The 24,267-nt window shown below is 35.9% G+C and overlaps 1 protein-coding gene across 2 annotated transcripts in view; it reads right to left on the reverse strand.

The window, feature by feature from the left end:
* Positions 1–6,783: 6,783 nt before the first annotated feature.
* Positions 6,784–24,267, reverse strand: part of TAF4B (TATA-box binding protein associated factor 4b) — a 162,963-nt gene continuing 145,479 nt past the window's right edge. For both annotated transcript variants that reach the window (XM_031946496.1, XM_023496188.2), the window contains exon 15: positions 6,784–7,146. In XM_031946496.1, coding sequence (XP_031802356.1) covers positions 6,979–7,146 — 168 coding nt within the window. In that variant the 3' untranslated portion in view covers positions 6,784–6,978. The remainder of the gene's footprint in view (positions 7,147–24,267) is intronic.

The following is a 24,267-nucleotide window of genomic DNA, read 5'->3' on the forward strand; positions in this document are numbered from 1 at the left end:
GGGTTGGAGAGAAAAATCATAATCCAGATGTTGAATACCTTTAAAAAAAAAAAAAAAGAGGGAAAATTCTTGGAGAACAATGGATGAGAAGAATCTAGACAGGATGAGTTGGAAAGAGAGTCAAAGCAGTTCCAAGTGATGGCCAGAGAGTCCGGAAGTGGTGGGGAGGACAAGAAGTTTGCAGCCTTTTCCTGGTCCTGCTGCCTGTCAGGAGGCATGAGTGAGAGGGGAGAGGATGCCATTTTTTGGAGAAATCCAAATATCATTGAGGGCCCAAAGAAGGAAATAAGAGATCAAGGTGGAATGTTAAGTTTACTAATCACAGCTGGTTCTAGAGCACAGAATAGTAGGGGGAGGCAGCAGCAGGACAGATTACAGGTGTAATACTAAGCTATATTGTAGTGAGTGGGAACACGAGGAAAGGGACTGTCATCTTGGCAAATAGCAGCTGTAAATTGTGATCAGGAAGAGTTTATCTAGTCAAAAGTGCTAATTGATTCATTTCTTACCTGGCTGTCCTCTTTTGGATTTCTTCATCATGTCCCAGGAACTTCTTCCTCCTGCAAGGTCATTTCAGCCCTAGAATTCACACCTTTGATAGGGCAGAGGGAACAACCAACAGCTAAGAGAGAGCCATGATTTATTTCCTAGCTGGCTGGATTCCTCTGGATGTCTCCCTCATGCTCCCACAATTATGATATTCCTTCCTCCTCCTCCTGCTGTCCCTTTTCCTTTATGTTACCATCTCTCTCTCTTAAGATTATTGACCTCTTGAGAGTAAAGATTGTCTTTTTTTTGTACTTGTGCTTATTAGCACATAGTAAGCACTTAAATCTTGACTGGTTGGGGTACCAGAGTAGAACACAAGTCCATGATTATGACCTCTAACAAGTTAGTGAGGAAATCACTTCACTGTCTTGTTCCTCTTCATCACAGGCCTTGGGAGAGATTGAGGAAAGGGAGGAGGAAATAAAAAGCAGCTAGTGTCTAAGTAGTGAAGGAAGCAGTTTGATGGCAGTGAATAAAGGAGACCAGAGTCAAAAAGGACCGAGTTCAAATCCTGCTTCAGACATTCACTAGCTATATGATTTAAGCCATTCAATTGCTTTCAGTCTTCCTCATCGTGTTAAATGGGGATAAAGGAACCTACTTTAGAACATTGTTGGAATCAAATAAGAATATATCTAAAGTGTTTTTGCAAAATTTAATGTGCTAAACCTTAGCTATTATCTTCAGTGACTTCCTTCAATGGTGAAGCTTTCAAATCCCATATACATTTCCAATCTCAGAAAAATTCTTGGGTCCATACCAAGTCTTGCATAGACAATTTATCCTAAGAAGTACAGTATCATCCTGAGTCTTCTGAAGTGTCATGGTCAATGGTGAATCAATTGGAATATAATTAAAGCAGCCAGGTGTCATAATGTATAGAGTGAAGACTTTAGACTCGGGAAACTCTAAATTCAAATTCTGCCCCATGTAGTAGCTTTTTAACCCACGGTTAGTCTTAACTTCTCAACCACAATTTCTTCATGAAGAAAATGGAGGTAACAAAACCACCTACCTCATAGGGTTACTATGAGGATCAGATGAGATAATCTGTAAGTTTTATTAATTTTAAAGCACTATATAACGTTAACTCTTTACCTAATATGCCTCAATCTTACTCTCAACTGACTTACAAAGTCAATTATAGATATTCCTTTTATTTTTTGCAGAGGTCATCAACAATATTGTTAATGAGTGATTATATCACCATGTTCCTCCCTTTCATTCTATGATTTTGATGCTTCAGATATTATGGTATCCTATGAATAATTGATCAATGGAAGAATATTGGCACTAAAAAGATGGGTTTTTGGATTAAGGAACATCTCAGAATTCCTGAAAGTGCTGCACAAGTTTGCCTTCTTTTTTCTTGTTGGATTTGGGTTAGCCAATTATCTACTTATAGTACTTTCCAAGTATACAAATGGATGGATTAAATAAACAGGATGTCCATTTACCAACCAATTGCCATTCTTCATCCAGCTAGTTAGACCGAACTCCCAAGAGGTTATATGTTTCATTAAAGAGGCTCCACAAACTTTGGGACTTTGTACAACACCAAAATGTCACAAGAATACCTGGCAGACTTCATCAATAGGAAATTTTTTTTTCCATTCTGACATCTCAGAGGGCATGTCCCATGACAGTGGTGATTTGGAAAGCATCTGTTATACAGTTCTCTGGATACCAATTAAAACATTACTAGGCAAAATTATCATTGCAGTTACATTAAACAATGCTACTTAGATGACCTTTAATATTTCAAGGCTGCATTTTGCCTTAACTTTTCTTACAGAGTATCCTGAAAATCTTAGTACAATCTTAAGTTTAAATAGCTTTAATACCTTAAATAGCTTCAACTTTGAGGACATCCTGCAGTAATAGGGGAAAAGAGGAAAATCTTAACTTCCTGGCTTTTTCTGTCAATCACAAGATTAGAAGAACCAGTCTAGGAGCACAGGGATTATATAAGAGTAGCAATCAATGTAGTGAAAATGATGGAAGATCAAGAGTTGTAGTGGAAGAGTGATTCTAGGAATATCTACATATTTTGGCTTCTTTAAGAGGGTGACTCTCAAATTGTGTGTGTGTATGTGTATGTATTCTCCCCCCCCCCCAAAAAAAAATTACTCAACATCCTCTTTTGTGATAATTTCCTTAGCAAACATTTAGACTCCCAAACTGATCGAGGGGCAGCTATGTGGTGCTGCGAGTAGAGCAGTGACACTTAAATCAGGAAGATCTGAATTCATATACAGCCTCAGACACTAGCTGTGTGACCCTGAATAAGTCACTTAACCTCAACTGTCAAAAAGAATAATGTGATCTATCAATTTAATGGTTTTTCTCCCCAATGGGGTCCCATTTCCCCATTTAAGCCATATCGACTCTACCTTTTGCCTTTGTCATTGTAACCTTTTGGTAGAATGGACACAATTCAGACTGGATTCTCTTGAAAAAATAAAAATCCAACAATTAAATTAAGCCACCAGTAACTTATTGACTTTTAGGGATAATTCATGTGCCATTTTTTCAAGGTTTGCAGCCAAAGTTTTGGATAAAACAAAACATAATAGAATCATGTATGCTTCCAAATTTCTTGGCATCATTAGCATTAGTATCATGATATCATTAGCATGATATCAAATTCACAATTGGCAAAATAAAAGGCAAATGTCACACAATCCTCAGTTGCTACAGTAATAGTTATCATTGCTCTGTAAGGCAGGTTTTTAAAGGTCATAGTTTTTATTGGGGATGGATTTCAAACCTATGAGCTCACTGTTGTGGGGAGAGGTAGGGAAATTCAGTGTTAATACTGCCTTCACTCATGTGGATTGGTAACGACTTTATAGTACCAAAGAGTTGCTGGGATCACTGAACGACTACAACTTGCCCATGATTACAGAACATGTTCCAAAAGATCCTACTAATTCCAAGACTGGTCTTTATTCTATGACATCATACTGCCTTTCTGTCAGACAATTTAAAGAGGAACTTGAAGCCCATATATGGGAAGCAACTGACGTGGGTCACACAACTTGTGACAGAGCTGAGACGCGAGTTCAGGTCTTTTGACTCCTTTCCAACTGTTTAGCAAAACAAACAAAAAAACTTTTCTCTTTTAATGAACATCTTCCAAATATGAGAAGGACAGTGACTCATGCCATGATGATGCCATAGAGGGCATTCTACAGTGGACCAAAATTCCCTACTGGTAGGGGAAAGAACTTCCACAAAGAAACGAAATGCAGTGATGTAGGTCAGCTGAAACAAACATCAAATAATTATGAATTGCAAATTTAAATTTACTGAGAAACAAATGCTAATGTGTTGAATGCATATCATGTTAATATGCTTAAAAACACACCCTTCCAGTTAGGCAACAGGGACATGTGAAAGTGTTAGTGATGCACAGCAATATTTTCAGAAGAAACCTGTCTGTCACACCCTTAAACACAAGGAACACCAACATGATTTCATCTGTATGAAATAAGTTGGTTTTGTCAGAGTTGGTTTCCCATAAATATTTAGTTGCTGAAAGGCATGTTTTTAGAACGGTGCCCTTGCTAAAATGCAACAAAACTTTTGTTCAAATGGCAACAAAGATATTCAATATCCCAATATTTTTCTCCCTAAAGCACGAAAACAATCAACATAAATGTGGCATCAAATTCTTGATAGTTCTCAAAAGAAAAATTCTACAGATCAGCCAATTGAAGTGGTATCTCACATCATATTCTAAGAAAGATACAGGGAATCTTATTAGCAATTTTCTAGGTCAAAGGATGTGACCCCAACTATTGATTAGTACCAATATATATATATATTTTTTTAAAGAACAGAAATTTGGTTTTAATTAGGTGGGTTGAGACCTTTTTCACTAAGTTTAATTTACATTATTTACAATAATTGTCAAATTATTGAATTTTACAATAATAATTATCCCTGGTAATGGCACAGGAATAGGGGGAACAATTACCCATTCATGATAATAGCTGATAGTGATAATCCTTTCATTTTTGGAGAAATTTTATGACAATTCTCTCGTTTCTTACATTCTGACATACACTAAAGCAATCTGAAGTGCCAATGTTTCAAAGAAAAATCAAATACCTTTTGTTAAAAAGCTGACCTGGGAAGAGAAAGGCGATATCTTACAAGGGGCAAGGGAAGAACAAGAACATAGTAAAAAAGTAGAAAAATTTAAAAAGTCAACTGTTCCCAAAGATATTGTTTCTAGCACTATTTTTCAACATATTTGCCCTATAGCTCAATATTTAATGCCTCAATGATCACTACTACTAAGACATTCACAAAGTTAAAATTTGTGTTAATTGGTTCTTGTAGTCAAATAGCATTCAAATTCCCATTTCCCTTAAAATGTGATATATCCTACATAGAAATTAAAACTATGGTTCCTGGAACCCAAAAGCCAAAACTCCAAAACTTGGGGCAACTGCTGAGATAGACACCTGAGCATATGCTTATTATGACATATTCATATCCACAAATCCAAGAAGCCATTAAGCACCCTGCTGACAACTGACTGCTGGTTCCACTGGTCTACAAATATTAGTGATTGACTAAAACTTGCCACGTTATTCTTTATAATAAAATAATTCTTTTAATGAAGTATTTAAAATAATTTTAAACATCTGATCAATAAGATACAATACACAAATATGGGAAAATGCTACACTTTACAAAAAAAAGTAAAGCCAAGCATTTAATTATACAAAACAACTTCAGATGTGGTCAGTCAGTATCTTGCAAATATAGGTTTGTTTGTTTTTTACCTCAAAGAATTGCCTTTTTACATATGTTTATATACATAATTTACAGCATTTCTTTACTAACTTGCTGAAACAAAAAATGTGACCAATTTGAAACTCACTACAATGCAGTACACGGCTGCAACAATCCCAATAGGGAGAGATGGAATTAAAAAGTAACACAGCTTTGAGCTTTATTTCTGGAATCATTTTTCTAGGAGTCCCTGGCACTTCACATTTTAAACATTTCAAGGGAGCTCATTCTCTTCCTCATGTGACTCTAATCAGTCAGAAGTGTTACTTTCCTACAAGTGTGTGCCAGTCACATTCAGTTGTGAACTGGGAAGATGAAATTCCAAGACAAAAAAAGCAGAGTTTTACTTTGCAAAGAAGGAACAAGACCCATGGCTATTTAAATACATGTCAATTGCTAAGCAAAGATCCTTCTGAAATGTGGCCATGCTGTTGAATTACTGGAATCAAACTTTCAAGTATACAGATGTCAAAATTGGGTCCTCTGTTCATTGGTTTCTTCTTCTCACTCATCACCAAAGATGACTTCTGATGTATTCAGAGGCTTTAAAATTCAGGAAGATGAAGATGACAGTGGAGAGAGAATGACTTACAAGAACCATTCTCTCTTAAGGTAAAACAAACAAACCAACCTTCTTCTGGACAGAGCATACTGTGGAAGTGCTGGTTATATTTTCTTTTGTATGTAGGTTACATTTTTTTTTTTTTCCTTTTCCTCCAGAAGAACACATGCAAGTTACTTTGGAGACTCAGTTTTTCCCTTTGGGCTCATATAGTATGTTTTGTTTTATTATCCTATTTTCATTTCCCTTCTTTCTGTTTGAATTCAGTGCCTCTGCCATTCCTTCCAATGCCCCCTGCATTTTTTTCTTTCCCAATGAGGTATTTTAGCAGCTTTGATTTCAAGGTTTCCTTGACAAGGATGTCCCCTTACCTCGAAAACACAGCGGTGGTGGTGTGAGCTGGAGAATAGTGACCTCAGGCATAAACAATCCCCATTTGTCTCTGTTTTGACATCTCTGGGAGACAACAAACCCAAGTCATTCGTGGTTTGCTTACTGCCACTTTTAAGCTATATGACATGGCTTCTGATTTTAGCTTAGCACTACTAAGGGCAACTCAAGGAACTCTGAACTTCACCTGAGCCAGGTATGTTACATATTAACATAGCGATCCAATACTGCTCAGGATTAAATAAAATTTTTTTATGCATAGCATCACCACAAGATATTCCTTCCTTTCTTTCCCACCATCTCCAAATTAAATGTGGATTAGGGAAAGGCACTACACATAGAACAAACTTGGTTTTTGCTAATGAAGCAATTAGCAGCAGACAGATTCTTGTCTTGCAGGTAAGAGTTAAACAAATAGGTAGGTAGGTGCCTATTTCAATGCACACCTACAACTCACCAATGGAACAGAAGACAAAGCTGAACTGTATTTATTAAAAACTCTACAGGTGCTTAGATAAGTATTCAATAAAAGCACAAAAGTAAACAAAGATTATCCTCAATTATGGTTGTCTTCTGGAAATGACCATTCATGGCATCAACAGGGACACAATGCTTTTGGCATCTTCTTTGGCAGTACGTAGCAAGGGTCTGGATGAAAAGAGTAGCGGTCACTTCAAAAGAGCATGGTAGAGGGCTCGCGAATATTTCATCCCTTTTTCTTGTTCCATGTAGAATATCAAATCCCTGAGGCAAACTCGAGTTATTCTTGGGCGAAATAATTGCCTGGTGACAGTCAGGCTGGATGACCCTGGGGCAAAGGCATTGCCATTTATACCCTAAAGAGGACAAAATCAAGAAAGAAAAGGAGTTAAAAAAAATAGTCTTTATCAAAGTCTAATAGAATGTGTGCTAACCACACACAGGAGAGACTTAATAAATGCATGCTGAATGAACTCAAGTTTCAGGTGAATCACAAAAATGACAACAAATGTTTGTTGGTTTATTGACCAAATGGGAGAAATCTGAAACCCTATATTCAGTTCTCATCCTCTAAAACTAAATATCCCTTTTGTTTGCTGTTTAAAAATTTTTAAATAAAACAATGCTGGTTGTGTTGTACTATTTAGGTGGCCTCAGCCAAGTCATTTTACATCTATGTCTCAGTATCCTCACCTATAAAATGAAGTGGTTGGACTAGATCATCTTTAGTATTACAATCTATTAGATTCTATTAGTAAGTCCACTATAAAATGAGAAAAACTTGAAGTCCTTAAGTCATTAAAATCATAGGTCCACCTTCACTATCCTGCTGCTTTTAAAAATTAAGTCATATACTTCCTTCTTGCTAACCTAATCCCAACAATGCCTGCTTTGAAATCTCAGCATTTGCTGTACCATATAATTAGTGAGGGGGAATGGGAAGAGAGAAGAGAGAGTAAGATTATAATGATGGTGTTAAAACAACAATAATAAATTATTTTTTAAATTTATAATCATAATCTATAAAGACATTTAAAAAATTAGTAGCTGAGGAACAAAAAAGGTATGCCCAAGAGCCCCAGGAGAGTGTAGGAACAACTCATGACTGTTGAGGATGCTGCCATCTTGGTAGTCACTCAGATTTAGTAACCTGGTGTCAACCTCCTCATACTCACTCCACATACCTATGTACTTTGAGACATATTGAACTGAATGTAGAGCAAGCATATTAAACTCTACATACCCAAAATGGAACTCATTATTTTTCCTCTTAAAATCCATCCCACTCCTACCTTCTCTATTACTATAGAAGGCAACATCATCCTCCCAGTCTTTCAGACTTGGCCTTCAGCCATCCCGGATTCCTCACTATTTCTCACCCTCACCTCCTGCTCCAGCTCCCAATAGTCAAACTGTGACAAAAATCTTTGATTTCACCTTTGCAATCTCTCTCAAATATACCCCCCCCCCTTTCTTTTTGACATCAGCACCCCTCTGGTCACCTTGAGTTTAGACCATTGTTTTAGCCTGTCGGTGGGTCTGCTTGCCTTAAGTCTCTCCCCATTCCATTCAGCCACCGAAGTGATTTTCCTCAAGTGTAAATGCCCCTATATCAGCCCCCCACAATAAACTCCAGGATTGCCTCCAGGAGCAAACACAAACTACTTTGTTTGGGATTAAAAGACCTTCAAAATCTAAACCTCTTATTTATTACTTTTTCAGTCTTCTTGCACCTTACTCTTCAGTCCAGTGACACTCGGCTCCTGGCTATTTCACAAATAAGACACTGAATCTCTTCATTTCAGGTTCTTTGCTGTCTCCCATCTAGAGAGCCTAAAAAGCTCCCCCTTCTCATCTCTGCTTCCTGGCTTCTCAACTAAAATCTCTTCTTTTATAGAAAGTCTTTCTCAACTCCTTAATTCTAGTGCCTCACCTCTCATTTCCTATTTATCTTCTATATTGCTTATTTTGAATATTTTTCTCCTCAATTAGACTTTAAGCTCCCCAAGAGCATGCCCTATATTCTGCCCCTTTGTGTGTCCCTGGTATTTAGTACAGTGGCTGGCCCATAGTAAATGCTTATATAAATGTTAATTGACTATTATTAGTTGGATGTCTTGAGTAAGTCACTTAACCTCAATGTGTTTCAGGCAACTTCTTAAGACTTATCTATCATATCACAGACTCCTAAGCAGAAAAATCACACAACTATTCCTTGGGCATATTTGTATAATTATGTGGAGCCTATTAATAAAAAAACATAAAACAACTAGGATTGTGGAGGTCTCATAATAACTAGTTTACTCCAGCTAAATTTCTAGTTTTTTTCAGTCATTTAAAAAATTATCAAATTATAAAAATATATTAAAAATAAAAGCCTTCATAATATCCATGTTGACTTAATTATATGAATGTCCACAGTGTGTCTTGGGGGCATAATCTATTCAGCCTTCCAATCAAGTTTTCTGGAGGGCTACCAATCAATTCTACTAATCATCACACTAAAATTTCTCACAGTTCAGTTAAGATGGTTCATACACACACACACACACACACACCAAATTTTGAAAAATCCACAAAGGTTTGTAAGAGAGGAAAGAAAAAAAAGATTACTACTGGCTGCACAATTGACTGGCTACTTATCTTGGAGCCAATCTATACTATACAGCCAGTCTCTTATCACTACTGCAGGGTCCTTGGTAATGAATGCAATTTGTACAAATACAAGTGCTCAGACTCTGTAACTTCGGCTAAGCATGGCAGTCTAGCCCTGGTGAATCATTCTTCTCTGCTGGCATCAATACTACTTGGAGGGGGTGAAACTTGAATGTAATCTTTACTATTATATATTAATGCCCTAAAAGAACCCCCCAAAGACTTCTACAAAATGGTTCTATCATCTCAGTTCAGAGAAAGAGGATTAAAAATATACATTAGGTATAAAGTTGATAGAACTTGTCACTGGCAGTGATTGCAGTGTTTATTTGATGGCAAGGCTTGCTGTATACAGAGTTTGTAGCTTAAAATTTTCATTTAAAAAAGTCATTTTTCTTGGCTAAAGACTAGATATAATTGTTCTAATTATATTTCTAAATGTTTCCTACAAAGGAGCTTTCCTGCTATCAGTTTCATTGCATGTTATGGTTAAGAGTCCCAAATATGCCATCATTTGAAATGCTCAGTTTGTTAAATGGCTTGGAATAAATTTCACTTAGGGTGGGAAGGAAAAAAAGGAAAAGACAAAGAACTGGAGGCAGAGTTTGAGAAAAGAAGGGGGTAAGGGGTGTGTGCCATAAAATGTCTCTGAACTTCTAGCCAGAAAGGATAAAGAGGGTCCAATCGTCTGGGTAAGACAAAAGGGTCACAGTTCAAGTTTGTCATATGACAACCCTGAAGGATCCAGGGAAAAGAGAGTTCTGCAGTGCAGCTGCCAGCACAGGGTTGAAAAGGAGGTCAGTCCAACAGGATGCAACAGAAGGCCCAAGGCAATGTTATAAATGAAACAAACCCCAAGGGAGACTCAGAAACCCAACAGAAATGTCCTTTATAATTCTAACTTTACAAAGGTGACAGCATTTTCTTTCCCACATAGGGATTAACTTAGAAAGCATCTTTTATCAACTTGATTATAAATCTCTAGTTTCCTCCTAAACTGGGGATGGGAGGAAGAAATTGTCTCAAACTCCCAAGTTTCTTATTGACCTTGACAGACTAAGGCACAGTAGAAAGATCCCTAAACCCTTGGAGTCAAGAGACAGACCTGTATTCAAATTCTGGCTCTGCCACTTATAGCTCTGTGAAATCTCTCTGGACCTCAATTTCCTTAACCCTAAAATTAGAGATTTGAATAGTACTGAACCCAAGTTTTAATATTCTATGATTATAAAATTTTATGAGATTTGTTAATGTTTAACACAGAACTCTCACAATTCCACATAGTAAGAGAATAGAAACATATGAACAACTGAATTAATAATACATAATAAATAGGTAACATTTACACATTGCTTACTAAATGAAAGATAAACAAGATCCCAAATCTTCACTTTTCACAATCGGGTCCAACTTTCTCCCTAACACACTAGGGTATTGTACTTTTCAGTTTCAATATTCTTTACCCTTCATCCACCAATGACAATGAGTACTGAAATACAGCTAACGGGCAAAAAAGATGAATTACAGCAAAGGAAATAAGGCGTGTGAATAACCTTTAACCTAGATAATTTACTCCTAAAAAGTCAGAAATCCCAAACTCTATTGTTTCATTCTGAAAATTGAAGCCCTCAGGGTAATACTTTTTAAAATCAAAAATAAAATGCTGAATATTTTTTTCAGCAACTTAACACTTCACCTGAGTGCAGAGACACCAAATCAGCTGAAATAAAATAACCCATTCTCCTCCCAGTATGCCTTTTTCCAAACATAAAATTAGAAGGCTGGACTGGGTGATCTAGAAACCCATGAACCCACATGCTTCCAGGAAACATACTCAAGTCAAAGTGTTAACATACTTCTCAAACTGCCAAATCAAATAAGGAACTTCAGATTAGTGCCTTATGTTATGTCACTAAACAAAGTCTCCATGCATGCTTATTTTGTATAAGGAACACAGAACAACTGTTTTACTTTAAAGGGAAAGGTGAATATAACCATCTACTGATTCTATCAGATAAATGTCAGCCTTTCAAAAAGAATGGAACTGGTTGGAGAACTCATGTAATGAGGAATAGTAGGCTTCTGTAACCTGCAGGACAGACCTTTGTTAAAGTCAAATCACAGACTCTGCAGGAAGAGAGGAAAGAGATTTGAATAAATTCTCAAATGGACACTTTAAGGCTGATGATCATCCTGTTTTTAAGTCTTTCATTTCTAATTTTCTATCCTTTCAGGTTTTTCTACTGGTGCGCTTCACTATAGCTGAAAACCATGAAGCTTTATATATAAAAATGTCAGCTACTTATACTTACTCATTTGATCCTCAAAATCTACTTTGTGAGGTTAGTTATCATACCCACTTTAAAGATGAGGAAACAAGAACAGCCTGCCCAAAGTGACACAACCAGGATAAATCCAGCCCTGACTTCAAAGACATTATAACTGTACTACAGCTACCTTTTTGCTAACCTTCCAGCACTCACAAGCATGAATATATTTTGCTATTAATGACATTTTAACAGCAGACCCTATAAAAACTTGTGAAGTAAACTACTTCTGAACCTCTTCTTTTCCCAAATCCTCATTTTGCTTTTTCAAGTTAGCATGCAATTATTCTTTTTACTACAGAGGATTGATCATATCTTGGCCAATGTCTTTCCTAACTCCATCTGATAACAAAATTACCCTATTCAGTATTCCCACTTCTTTGAAACTGGATGGCTAATCTGATGAACTAATTTGTAGTAAAGTATTCACAAGCATAATATATTAAAAGCCTTTTCTGCCCCTCCCAAGGTAACAGTTTCATTTTAATGAAGCCCTTTGGATCAAATTAACTCTAAAGGAGGTCTGATAATAGGAATTTCAGGTATGAGGCCAATCTGGTTCATGGGTAATTTCCCTTTGGGCAAAGAGGCTTTCTTAAGCCCCCTCAAATATACAGTTTAGGTGATTCCTTATTCTGCCTATGCAGAACTAACATTGACCATGAATTCCTATCATAAAGTCCATTAGTAAATAGTTTCTTTCCTCCCTTCTTCTGTCAGTCACTTTCTTTTCTTATATCACTAGTTCTAAGAAAATACATATGTCTGGGCTGGAACTGTAATGCATTCATGGCTTATCCAGGTTGTCACAAGAGTAAACAGACAGTGAATTGAAAAGAGGTAGAACTAATTTAATGTTTTAACTTACTACCCAACTGATTTTTAAGTTGACTAAAAAAAAAATTTTTTTTTAAAGTTTACAGTCCTACAGGCAGGAGCTAATTGGCATGGCTATTCTTAAGAATAAAGGTGTGTTTTGTTTTTTCCTGTTTAAAGCTAATTTTTAGGTAAAGCTAATTTTTGGGGAGAGGGAGAGGAAGATAGGAGTTATGGCTCAGGAACAAAAAATCAAATGGGTATTCAATACGAGCAATGATGTTGCTAAAAATGCCTGGAATATTTGCTGTAATATAATTTACAGAAAGACCTATATTTAAAAGATGTGGGTCCTGAGCCCTAAGGCCAACACAGACTGTACAAAATATATGCTTAACTTCGAGGAAGAGTGCCCTCTGCTGGAAGATTAGCAGAAGTTTTTTCAAATCAACACCCAACAATTTAACTCTTTTCCAAGTTAATAGTTGACACAATAAAGGGTAGTGGGGGAGGAATAAGAGGGTGGATAGGCATGCAAGGGTCCTCAAACTACGGGCCAGATGCAGCAGCAGAAGACGATTATCCCCCTCACCCATGGCTATGAAGTTTCTTTATTTAAAGGCCTACAAAACAAAGTTTTTGTTTTTACTAGTCCGGCCCTCCAACAGTCTGAGGGACAGTAAACTGGCTCCCTATTTAAAAAGTTTGAGGACCCCTGGCATGGAATTTTGAAAAACAGCATGTCAATGTATAGATAAAATGCAGTTACCATTCTTCAAACATTAGTAGACACATAATGGTCTCCCCCCCCCCATTTCTATCACTGCCCCAGAAATTTTGTGATTCAAACATTTGTGCTACAGTGGTTTTTGTTTGTTTTTTTTTTTTAACTAAGCTAAGGCAGTATTCACCAATACGGCAGCATTCAAGTGATGCACTACATTCTGCTGCCAGCAATGCCCAATGCAAACAACAGGACTCTGAAGAGATGACAATGTGAGTGATCTAATTCCAATTAGCCAATTAAAGCCCAATCATTTTGCTAGTTGAATTTACTTTTACTATACAGCTCTTCTTTAGAGGATAAAAAAATTAAACTGTGTGCATACTATATTCTCCAGTAATAGTACTTGAATGAAGGGACTCATTTGAAAATGATTTGTCTTGTTATCCCTCACGTGTGTAAGCTTAGAGACAGATATACCTTCTGAGTACTTCGGGATTCATTCATTTACTGATTATTATTATTATTACTATTATTTTTTTTTGCTGAGGCAATTGGAGTTAAGTGACTTGTCCAGGGTTACACAGTTAGGAAGTGTTAAGTATCTGAGGCCAGGTTTGAACTCAGGTCCTCCTGACTTCAGCGCCAGTGCTCTATCCACTGTATCAACTAGCTGCCCTGTGTTGAATTTAAGTGAATTGTAAAGAGCTATCAGATATTTAGTCAACATAGTTATTGCAAGTTATCAGGAGAAATTAGGAGGGGCGGATCATGGAATTTCAAGGTACCTCAAAGATCATTTCATCTAATCTGTATCTTAAAAAGCAAGAAGTGATCATCTAAAATCCATGTGAAAACTCCCTGGGATGTGGAAACCATGGCTTATTGAAAACAAGTCAAATAGTAGATAAGTTCCATTCATTAGGAAGGATTTTCTTTCACACTAGAAATTTGTCATACCAATTACAGCTCATCATCCTGGTTATAAATTATGGGGCCAAGAAGTACAATTCCCTGCTCCGGATAATAACATCTCAAGACAACTATCATGTCCCCATACTCTTAATAGCTAAACAGCATAGCAGAATAGTGCATTAAACCTTCGGTCAGGAATAACCAAGTTCAAATTCAGCCTAAGACACTTACAAGATGTTGAGACCCCAGGCAGTCTCAATCTCCCTCAGCTTCAGTTTCCTCATCTATAAAATAGGGATGGATAATCATGTCCCATATCTCCCAAGACTGTTGTGAAAATCCAAAGAGATGTTTATAAAGTGCTTTGCAAACCTTAAAAGTGATATACAATGAATGTAATGGAATATTATTGTTCTGTAAGAAATGATCAGCAGGATGATTTCAGATAAGCCCGGAGAAACTTACATGAACTAATGCTAAATGAAGTGAATAGAACCAAGAGATCATTGTATACAGCAAAATTATGTGATGATCAACTGTAATGGACTTGGTCCTTTTCAACAATGTGGTGTTTCAGGTTAATTCCAACAGACCTGTGATAGAGAGCCATCTTCATCCACAGAGAGTGTTATGGAGACTAAATGTGGATCACAACATAGTATTTTCATCTTTTTTTGTTATTGTTTGCTTGCTTGTTTTTTTTTTCTTTTTGATCTGATTTTTCTTGAGCAGCAAGATAAATGTGGAAACATGTTTAGAAGAACTGCACACATTTAACCTATATTGGATTTCTTGTGGTCTAGAGGAGGGAGAAAAATTTAGAACACAAGGTTTTTCAAGGACGAATGTTGAAAACTATCTTTGCATGTGTTTTGAAAAATAAAAAATATTTTTAAAAAGTGGGATACATATAAACGCTAGCTATTATTATTATTAGTAGTAACATTACTCAGTTGTCCTGTAGTTTATTCTTCTTTGTCATGGTTTCCATAGTCCCTGCACTGTCCTGGTCACCTTCTTCTGAACATTGTAGTCTATTAGTGCTGTTTCTTAATGCAGCACCCAAACCAATCATTTGTGGTACATTGAAAGGTCATAAGAGCAAAGGGGAAAGAAAGCAAGAGGAGTAGGTGGCATCTTCTATGCAACTGTCTAGGGCCTGTCTAGGTCATACATGATTTCAAGTTCCTCACTCCAAGTAATCAAAAGACTACTTAATGTACTCAAAGCAACCACATAATTGAGTTTTGAGAAGTGACTATAAGGTAGTAAAGCTCCTGTGCAATCTGTCATTCTGCTATCTTTCCCCAAAGTCATATAAGGCCATAAATTCATAGAAACCTCACAGGGAAGATATTTGTTTCCCAAGATCTTTTGTCTCACTTTTGTCCCCAACTTTGGGATTTTTTTTGGCAGAGAAACTAGAATAGTTTGCCATTGCCTTCTCCAGCTCATTTTACAGATGAGGTAAACGTGGTTAAATGAACCCAGAATCACACAGCTAGTCATTGTCTGATGCCAGATTTGAACTTAGGAAGATGAGTTAGGCCTAGCACTCTATCACTGAGCCATGTAGCTACCCCTTTGGGAGGTAGGTACTATTATTATCCTCATTTTAGACCTGAGGAATCGAAGGCAGAAAGTGACTTGTAAAGGTCCAGCAACCTACTTACAATGCCACCTATTTGCCTGAGATATTACTGGCAAATATTAACTTTTGTCAGCCTGAACACCTGAGAAGCAATATGGAATACTAAATGTGGAGATGGACTTGGAAGAAGTTAGGTTCAAATCTCACCCTTGACACTTACTAGCTGTGTCACCATAAAGTTATTTCACCTCTCTGGAGCTAATTTTCCTCATCTGCAAGATGAGATGGTTGAACTCAATGACTTCTAATGATTCCCTTCCAGCTCTAAATCTAGGATCCTATAATCTCTAATCAAACTCTTATTGTTATTACCCATTCAAGGAAGTTTTAAATGTTAGAAAATTCCTTCCTTCAAGTAGCTTATAGTTAGAAATAGGCAATATCCACCTAAAGAAAGAGCTAAGCTATAAAGTCTATGATAAGATTATGGCACATCAGAGATTAAGAGTATCATGGACCTCAGCGCTGGTGCAGCAATTTCTTCCTACCTTCAAGCTGAGTCAATCTGGGGCTAAAGAAGAGCAGGAAGCACTCTGCTGTTGGCACTGCTCCCACCACCCACCCTTCTTTTAAGAAAGTGAACAAGCCAAGCAATCTAAAAAGCTTTATCACACCAATTTTGCAGTTTCCTTGATCAGCTATTCAAAAACAAAAACAAGAACAAAAACAACTTTCTCCTACCATGAAACAACATGATCAACTACGAATCCATAGGATCTCCATTTCCATGTCTCTTGTTCTACCCTGAATAGCAGGGTAGCTTCCTGTGGCTTAGGTTTAAGTCTATGTCAGGACTTTGTGATTTACCCCATGGTTATTTTCTTTAATCTTTTATGAAGAAGCTTACAAAGTCTTCTGAAAACTCAAGTAAATTATGTCCACAGGTCAATTTTATCTATTATTTTATTAAAACTTTTTCAAAGAACTGCAAGTTAGAGATTTTCCCTTACAGAAACAGCTTTGTTTTTATCCTTGGGGTTTAGCTCTAGGTTTGAATTTGAAAAATGGTTACAATATCAGCATGTTCCTCATAACTCAAGGAAAAAGGATAGTAGCATATTAGTAATAGTTGTTAGTGGGTAACCTCAAAATTCTTGTATTTGCCGAGTGCTGAATGTGTCAATAAAACAATTTTTATTTTTTTTGGGGGGGAAATAGTGAGACAAGAATTGGACTTAGAAAAATAGAAAGCTAGGTTCAGATCCTTCCTATTTGCCCACTAGCTGAATGATCATAGCAAAGTCACTTATTCTCTCTATGCCTTGATTTCTTCATCTATAAAATGCAAATAATACTTGTATTATTGAAGCACAGTGCTTTGGCACATGCTTCAGTGATTAATAAATGTTTAATGACAGGGATATAGATACTTTATCAACAGCAAAGCATAAAATGGTAGCTGTTATTGAAACTAATGAGATAACAGGATTTAGAACTGGTAAAAGTAAAAACATTTTCAAAATCTAAGCTATGCTGGATGAGAGCTGGATAATTTGTACTAGTCAAAAAGTAGCATTCTACACATAAAAGCTTTCCATATCACCTACTGATCAAAGGCACTTAAAAATAGTCCATCGGGGTGAATGTTAGGTGCATTGAGACTGGTGAGAACATCCCTGGCCTTGCAGGGAATATATTTCCTATTATGTTGTAAGTATGACAAGAGTAGCAACTATGCTGTATTCATCTATTTTCATCAGGCAACAGCTGGGTGGCACCGTAGATACAGTGCTAAAACTAGAGACAAGATGACCTGATTTAAAATCTAGTCTCAAGACATTTGTTGCTTTATGACATTGGGCAGGTCATGACTTGTCTACCCGAGCATCTTCATCTGTAAAATGGAGATAATAACAATAGTACCTTACCTCCTAAAGTTGTTGTGAAAACTAAGTGAATTATCTGTAAAGCATTCTGCAAACATTTAAAGCAGTAGAAACCTGCTAAGTTGTTCATCATCATCCTCAATATCAGCCTTATTATCAGTGCTCAGATACAACACTTTAACAGAGTCATTTTAAAACAATAAAAACATGATTCACAAGTTACAAAACATAAGACAAGCCAGGATCTTTTCTTCATCTCATTTAAAGAATTCCAGGTAGTAACAGTTTTGGAAACAGATCTGAATTCAAGACTAAGCAAGCTTTTCTACTTACCATTTTGAACAACACAGTGTGGTGGGATGATGGAAATAGCATATTTGAAATAAGATCTAGTCCAAATCCCGGCTCATTAGATATTCTTTTACTTTCCCCAGAAGTCATTTACTCATTAGAATATAAGCTTCTTGAAGTCAGAAATGAACTTTCTTTTAACTTATATTTGTGTTTTCAGAGTTTAAGTATAACGCCTCAAATGGACTAAGTGCTTAACAAAATCTTATAGACACCTGACTCTAATAGAAAACAATGGAGGCTGGACTAGATTTCTTAAGTCCCATTCAAATCTAAAATCTTATCATTTTCTACAGGCCATTTAATAGTCATGAATTTCAGTTTTATCAGATAGAAAATAGGGATAATTTGTACTACTCTTCCCATCTCACAGGAAGTTTTAAGCAAAGTATTTGTGAACTATAAAATGCTAAATAAACGTGAGCTATTATACAAGTTACTAACCTGCATTGAAAGAGGAAGTTTCTTGGCTCAGTTTTTTATTCCATTGAAATCACAGGCCCAGAAAGCTCTCTCCTCAGAGAAAAACAAAAACAAAAAACCTCCCCAAAGATTCTGGCACTAACCAAGTATATTCATGGCTATATAATCATATAGGACATAAGTATATTTTTATTAAACTAATTCAACAAGCATTTATCGAATGTCTCTTAGAAGCAAAGCACAATAAGTAGTGGAAGCATGGAAGTAGTGCAAGATCCTAGATAAATCAATTTAACAGGTAGCCTGCTTGATCATCAAAATGCTCTGTTATCTAGGAATTTCTCTGTTAATTTTGTCTGTACTGGCATTTCAATACTCAACTTAAAAGTGTATTGAGTCTCTGTCAATAAAAAGTGTATTGAGTCAAGGTGATTTCCATGGTCATTAAGCACAAGAGTGGGAAAAAAACCCCAGCACCTGCATTTGCTTTCTTATACCTAAACCTGACTAAAAAAATCTTTTAATATTCTAAGAAACCCTTAATGAGGTCAATTAAATACTCTGAAAACATTACCAAGAGATATAAGTGAAGGCAATACCAAAGGGGTCATAACTTATCTATAGAGTTAGTAAAGTATTTGAGACTGAAAAACCTAAAAACTGCAAGGTCATATACTGAAAAAACCAAAGAACTCCTATAAATAGTCAAGGATTTTCATTAGCAAAAGAAAGCTAAGAGATGGGGAAGTCATTGTTTGATTACTTAACAAATTAGTAGAAAATCCAAATCAAGGATTCCAGATGTTTATTTTGGTTTTTCTTTTACTTTGAAAAAATTCTAAGATAGTTATGACATCAATGCAGCAACAAATCTTGGATTAAATTTGGCATATACAAAGTTGTAATAATACCCGATATAATAGACTCATTCATTCGATAAACATTTATTGAGCATGTACTATGTGCAAAGTGCTACATGGTTTTCAAAGAGTTTACCTAACATGAAAAATTCCATCCAATCAATATGACCTGCAAAACTATGCTGAATATCAAATGGTAAGACAAGCTCCTCAGCAACACTGTAAAATAAAATCAGACTACCAACAGTTGAGTCAGGGCTGCTGCCAAAAAAAAAAGGAGGGGGAAAAACCCCCAGTGTCTCACTAATTTTGCTGGCAGGATGAATGCACTGAATGGAGTATAAAATACGTGAAGAAACTGTGTGCAGAACAGAGAACAGGTCACTGAGAGCAGGAGAAACAGAGAAAACAATAAAAAGATATTCTGAGGCAAAACTTCAAAACAATGCCCTCCAGGATGTATACTGTGAAGGAGCAAGAGGATGGGCCTGAACAAAGATGTCATGAGGCCAGTAAAGCAAAGAAGCAGAATTACTAGTAACAGGTACATGTGTATGTAAAACAAAGGTCTTCTAAAAAATAAAGGATTTCCCTCTCCCTCTTCTTTTCTTCTCCTTTCTCCTTCTCTCTCTCCTCCTCCTCTCTCTCATAATAGGGTCTACTACAAATGAAAATTCCGAGGTCAGAAGACATGCAGTAGGTAATAAATACCCAAATTATTAAAATATAAATGTCATACCAAAAAAATAAAAATTAGTATAGTCATAGGGGTGTTAAGGAGAGGAAAATCATGGTGGCACAGGTTATGGGGAATTAGTTGCTTCTTTTTCATTAATCAAAGGTGGCTTCAAGGAAGAAGTAAAATCTTCACATTTAGCAAAAAGAAAGCATGACAAGACAGTATAACAAGATTAGATCTGACTAGATTTAGTACTCTACTACTAATCAAATTACCAAAAAATTTTATAAACCTAGACAAAACCATTCATTCAGATTAAAGTGAATTTTTTAAAAGTAGGAATGCCTTCAGACCACAAAGTATAAATCAGTAAAACAGCATTTATTAAATGCCTACTGTCTGCAAGGCACTGTGGTGGGGTATATAAAGACAAAAGTGAAATAAATAACACTCAATGCATTTACGTTCTAACATGTACATATATATATATATATATATATATATATATATATATATATATATATATACATACAGAGAGAGAGAGAGAAAGAGAGAGAGAGAGAGAGAGAGAGAGAGATATCTAAGCACATGCAAAGAATATACAAAAGCTAATCTTTGGAGGAAAATATGGGAGGACCAGGAAAGGCCTGATGCAAAAAGATGTTATGAAAGAAACCAGGGACACTAAGATGTCAAGGTGAGGAAAGAAAGCACACTTCATGCTTAGAAATGGCCTTTGATTCTAGAGGGAATAGGATGCCACAGGAGTTTATTGAGTAGAGAGTGACATGGTCAGGTCTGCAATTTAGAAAGCTATTTGGTATTGGTTAAAAAGCAGAGAAAGTAAATCAGTGGCAAAGATTAGATATTAATAAGAAATGACTGAACTCAGGAATCCAATGTCTGATAAACTCCCCCAAAGAAAACTATTTGGGGAAAAAAAAACCCTCTATTCTGTAAGAACTATTGAGAAAAGTATTTACCTTCTCCTTTCCAATAAAAAAAAAAAAAAAGTTTAGATCTTTTCACAATTATGACTAAAAGAATTCTTATCCAAACAAAGTATAGGAGTCACAAGGTATAAATGGCTAAAATTAAAAAATATATATATTATAAGAAAATGAAAGCTTCTGCTAACATAAAAAGACAACCTCTCTCTTCTATCTCTGATATCTAAGAAATATAGGAAACTAACATAAAAATGTAAGACCAAGAGCCATTCCTCAATAAACAGTCAAAAGATATAAACAAAAGAAAGAGAACTGCTGATTATTAATGATCATATAAAAGACTTCCAAATCACTATACCAAGTTTTACCTCATATTCTCCAAGATGACAAAGGTAATAAAAAATGGGAACTCATTGTTGAGAAGTACTACAGGTAGACAGACAAAATAATAGTATATTGTTAGTGGAACTAGGACTTGGTCTAATCATTCTATGGAAAATAATTTGAAACTATGTAGGAAAATGATTAAAATATCTATATTCTTTGACTCGGAGACTGTGATATTTTACATCATCTTTGTAATATTTAGGTAAATATGGTTAGCCTATATCTATTATGTTATTACTGATAAGTGAGACAATATTAATTTTCTCTGGGAAAAGACATTAGCTTAATTGTATATGAATTATAAAAGGTAGTTGCAGGTTCAATATAATGAACTTAGATCCAAAGAAACAGAAGCTTCAAATAATTTGGTCTATTTACATGTCAAAATCTGTGTTCAACTGACATTGGAATTAAATTTTGTATTGCAGTTGGAATTAAAATTTGTAATCCCACCTCTAATTGACCTTGATAGATCTCCATTACAAAGATTACATTAAATACCACTTTCCTGTGTTACCCAAGTCCGGATGGACTATATTGAGGGAACAGCTAAACCTGATATGCATAGAAAACATAGCTGGGTAAGGATCTGAAATGATAAAAAAAACTTTCAAATACACAGTTGTACCTGGTCAAAAAAGTTGGTTGGTTTGACATAATTAACAAGAGAAATTCTTAAATGTGGTTTATATTGAAATAGGGCTTTACAGTTTTCAAAATGCTTCACACATGGAGTATATAAAGTAGAGCAAGCTATATTTGCTATGATGTAGTTACAAGCCAAAAATGAATTCCCTTACTTATTCTAAGCAATATCATTTGCCTAGAAAGATTACAAATTCTAAGAAGTTTTGTCAATTTTTAAAGCAAATTCTACCTTAAACATTTTTGTTTATGTCCTGGTGGTTGGTATATGAGAATCAAAAAGGCAATGAGAAAAACTGTATTGCTTGCTAAGGATATTAGAAAGAAGGTCTTAAGAACTTGGTTAAGAACATCACTCAATTAATTTCCTATATCAAAAGATATGAACAAGAATTTTTTAGAGGAAGAAATTCAATCCATTACTCACAGTATGGAAAAAAAGTTATAAATCATAACTAGGGAAAATCCATGCAAATTAAAATAACTCAAATCCAAATCACAGTCATCAAACTGGTAGTAGTGACAAAGAATTGGAAACTTGCTGAACCAATTATGTTATATTGATGCGACAGAACACCATTATTTTTTTAAGAAACAACAAAGGTGATAGTTCCAGAGTATAAGCTGGTACAAAGTGAAGTGAAGAGTACAAATAATACAATAATAGAATACTGTAAAGATTCTGATCAAAGCACAACCAATCATGATTCTACAGGACTCATGAAGTTATCTCCTGACAGATATGATGGACTCGATATACAAACTCAGACTTTTTGGGGTAGGAAAGGCCCACACATGACTAATGCACAAATCTATTTGCTTAACTACATTTGCTTGTTATAGGAGTTTTGTTTCTCTTTCTCAATTGGGGGAGGCGGGGTAGAAGTGGGAATGGAGGAAGGAGAAGGTAGATAAAATCTACTAATATTAATTTAAAAATAAAAAAAACCCCAGAAGAACAAGACTCCATAAGACTCAGAAAATGGGGCCTGGTTTTTAAAGTCCAGGTGAATGGAAAGGACAGCAGGGGGAAGAATAAGAAGCTTATCAAAGCTAACCAAAGCTGATTATATAACTGTACAATCAGTACACCAAAGAACATTTCAAGGAAAACACAGGAGTTTGTAGCAGTACTGAAGATAGTAAAGTAGACAAGCTAGCATAATGAAGAGTCCTAGAGTCAGAAAGACTCCAGATTTAAAGGCTACTTCAGATACTTACTAGCTAGGTAACCCTAAGTCACTCAGCATCTCAGATTCAGTTTTCACATGTATAAAATGGTAGGTGAAAGAGAAGGAGAGGGAGAAGGAAAGGGAGAGAGAGAGGGAGGGAGAGGGGGGGAGAAGAGAAGAGAGGAGAAAGGGGGGAAGAGAAAGGGAGAGAAGGAAAGGGGAAGAGAGAGGGGTAGAAGAGAGGAGAGAAGGAAGAAGAGAGAGAGAGAGAAGGAAAGAGGAAGAGAGAGAAGGAGAGAGGGAAAGAAAGGGAGAGAGGGAGATAAAGATGGAGAGGGAGAGAGAAAGGGGGCTGATAATTGTACTTAACTGAAACGATTGTTGTGAAAATAAAGTGAAATAAGACATGATACACTTTGCAAAATTTAAAGTCTATATGATGATGATGATGATGATTGTGGTAATGTCATAACTTTAGAATTCTCAATTTGTGGATATGCTATCTCATACTCTGGTTCAGAAACAATTCAATATTGCTCTGTGGCTGGATAGTTCTGGTAATCTATCGTATTACATGGATACTGATATGAAATCGATGTTCTCAATGAAAAAAGAAGCAAATAAGTGTCTCGTTGCTTGCTGATGAGGTGATCATCTATAGTAGAGGTCCAAAAAAGTTAACATTTTTAGACAGAATCTAACTTTAGCTCTAAAAGGTGAACTTAGATTTAAAGTCTGTCAGTATTTGAGAAAGCAGAATGACAAGTAGCCACAAATGAAGCCAGTTGTAACCATCTTGTTTGAGGATTGAACTAATAAACTTCTATATTTTGAGAGTATATTAGCACAAAGTTAGTAGAGAATAGGGAGAGGAAAAGTTGCTATTGATCTTTCTCTTATCTTTTGCTTTGGCAGAAGACCAAATCTTGCTGAGTGATGGGGAAGGGTAGAAGTCAAGATTGTCATTTGAGAAAGTTTGTAAACGTCCTCATGGAACATAATTTACTCAGCAAGTCAGATTAACAAGGAATGCAGAACACTTTTTAAAACTCTGAAAAATATGGGAAGATTGTCTAATATGGCAAGTGACAGGATA

The sequence above is a fragment of the Sarcophilus harrisii genome, chromosome 1, assembly GCF_902635505.1.
Source record: "Sarcophilus harrisii chromosome 1, mSarHar1.11, whole genome shotgun sequence".
Lineage (NCBI taxonomy): Eukaryota > Metazoa > Chordata > Mammalia > Dasyuromorphia > Dasyuridae > Sarcophilus > Sarcophilus harrisii.